This window comes from Aethalodelphis obliquidens, unplaced genomic scaffold (genome assembly GCF_003676395.1).
Source record: "Aethalodelphis obliquidens isolate GAN/ISIS:26980383/991018 unplaced genomic scaffold, ASM367639v1 scaffold522, whole genome shotgun sequence".
NCBI classification, from domain to species: Eukaryota; Metazoa; Chordata; class Mammalia; order Artiodactyla; family Delphinidae; genus Aethalodelphis; species Aethalodelphis obliquidens.
Genome location: NW_020838436.1, coordinates 13,279 through 15,034, shown reverse-complemented (window position 1 = coordinate 15,034; position 1,756 = coordinate 13,279). Strand labels below are relative to the sequence as shown.

Sequence of the window (1,756 nt, the reverse complement as noted above, 5' to 3'; positions counted from 1 at the left end):
CAGGGGACACAGGTTTGTGCCCCGGTCCGGGAGGATCCCACATTCCGCAGAGCGGCTGGGCCCGTGAGCCATGGCCGCTGAGCCTGCGCGTCCAGAGCCTGTGCTCCTCAACGGGAGAGGCCACAACAGCGAGAGGCCCGCGTACCACAGAAAAAAAAAACAAAGAAGAACAGATACCCATGCCAAGTTAATGGGTGTAACCAGCCAACAGGACTGAGCTTACAAAGGAGATTAAAGATTCATTTTTGGATAGTAGTTATACTGGTAAAGATCTATGAAAATGGTCACCATTGAAAGGGCAGGTAAAATGCTCCAAGCCTGACCTTGTATTTCTAGTCTCTATGGGGAGGAAAGTCTGCCGAGGAACAGGATGCTAGTGGAGGGATTGTGCCGGATGAAGAAAATGAACGGGTGGTCGGCGGTGAAATACTCCTCTGTCAACAGCATGCAGTAGCTGACGGTGACCGAGGTGGCAGCCGCCGCCTCTGTGCCCTCCTCGTTCACCTCCACGAAGGACTTGTGGACCACCTTCGATACAGAGAGGCCTCCGGCTCCTGATATGCCGGACAGGTCAGCCTTGCCACTGAAGAGATCCTGCATACCCAGGGAGGCCAGCAGAGTGCTGAGCTCGTAGCTCTCCTCCAGCTTAAACCTGGGCAGCTGGACATTGACCTCAAGGAGATCCAGATTCTCGGGTCTGGTCCACTCACGCAGCTTTTCCAAAGTCAGCTGTTGCTCAATCTGGATTCGGAATGGGCAAAAACAAGAGCTGAAATCATTTTATAGAAGGAAGTTAATGAAGCATTGTTTGAATGAACGGGCTCCCTAGCTTCCTTCATATTTTGTACCAACACAGATTCCATTTGGAGCATTTCATTTCTTTCTGGCTATTGGTGATAATGAACAGAGCTGCGTTCCCAGCCACCAAGGGCCCATCCACCCAGGACTCACCAGGCCCCTGCCACATGGGTCACGGGCCGTCCTGGCTAAAATTGCCCTAATTGGTCGCGTGATGCAAGAGGGTATTTTAAAGCTTTCTTCCATTATTTCATTCTGTTTATTCTGAACCCCAGTGATCACTGTTTATCTGGGAACCTCACACAGCGGAAGTTATCTCTGATAGATGTAGCTCATTGGTAAACACAGAAATGGACCTAGTTCCTCATCTAAAATGGGATAACAGTAGCACATACTTGGAGCGCTGTAAGTGCTGAATGAGTCACCCTACACAAGTGCTGTGTAAGGTCAGCTACTGTCATTACTATTATCACTGCTACTGCACTGGAACAGACGCACATTCCACTTTTCTACTGGTGCTGGTCATTCCAGACTTTCTTTCTGATAATCAGGAACGGACAAGTATGCAAATACAATTGAAAGAAGGAACACAGTGGTTTTAACTTATGCTCTAGAGCTGCAAATGGCTAATATAAACACCATCCAACAGCAAGTTTGGTCAGGGGTGGGGGAGGGGAAAAGCACACAACAGGCCAGAGACACTGAAGCAAAACCTCACTCTTCACAGTTTTGCCTCTTCCTGGCCCTGGCATGAGATACGATTGCCTTTGAATTACAATAAGAGAAACCGCAGACAAAGTTCAGGTTAGGCAGCGGGCTTATCTCTCAGACTAACGGGCCACATGGATCTTTTCCTGTCATGTAGCAGTTGGACATTTAATGCACAACCTACGTGAACTGCGGTGAGAATGACCAGATTTTACAGCACATGGCGAAACTATAATGGTCGAGGGTTTTT

At 48.7% G+C, this 1,756-nt stretch overlaps 1 protein-coding gene across 1 annotated transcript in view; it reads right to left on the bottom strand.

Annotated features, from left to right (window-relative positions):
• Positions 1 to 169: 169 nt before the first annotated feature.
• SERPINB1 (serpin family B member 1) overlaps positions 170 to 1,756 on the bottom strand; it is a 6,348-nt gene continuing 4,761 nt past the window's right edge. The window contains exon 6 of the mRNA XM_027100168.1: positions 170 to 741. Coding sequence (XP_026955969.1) covers positions 340 to 741 — 402 coding nt within the window. The 3' untranslated portion in view covers positions 170 to 339. The remainder of the gene's footprint in view (positions 742 to 1,756) is intronic.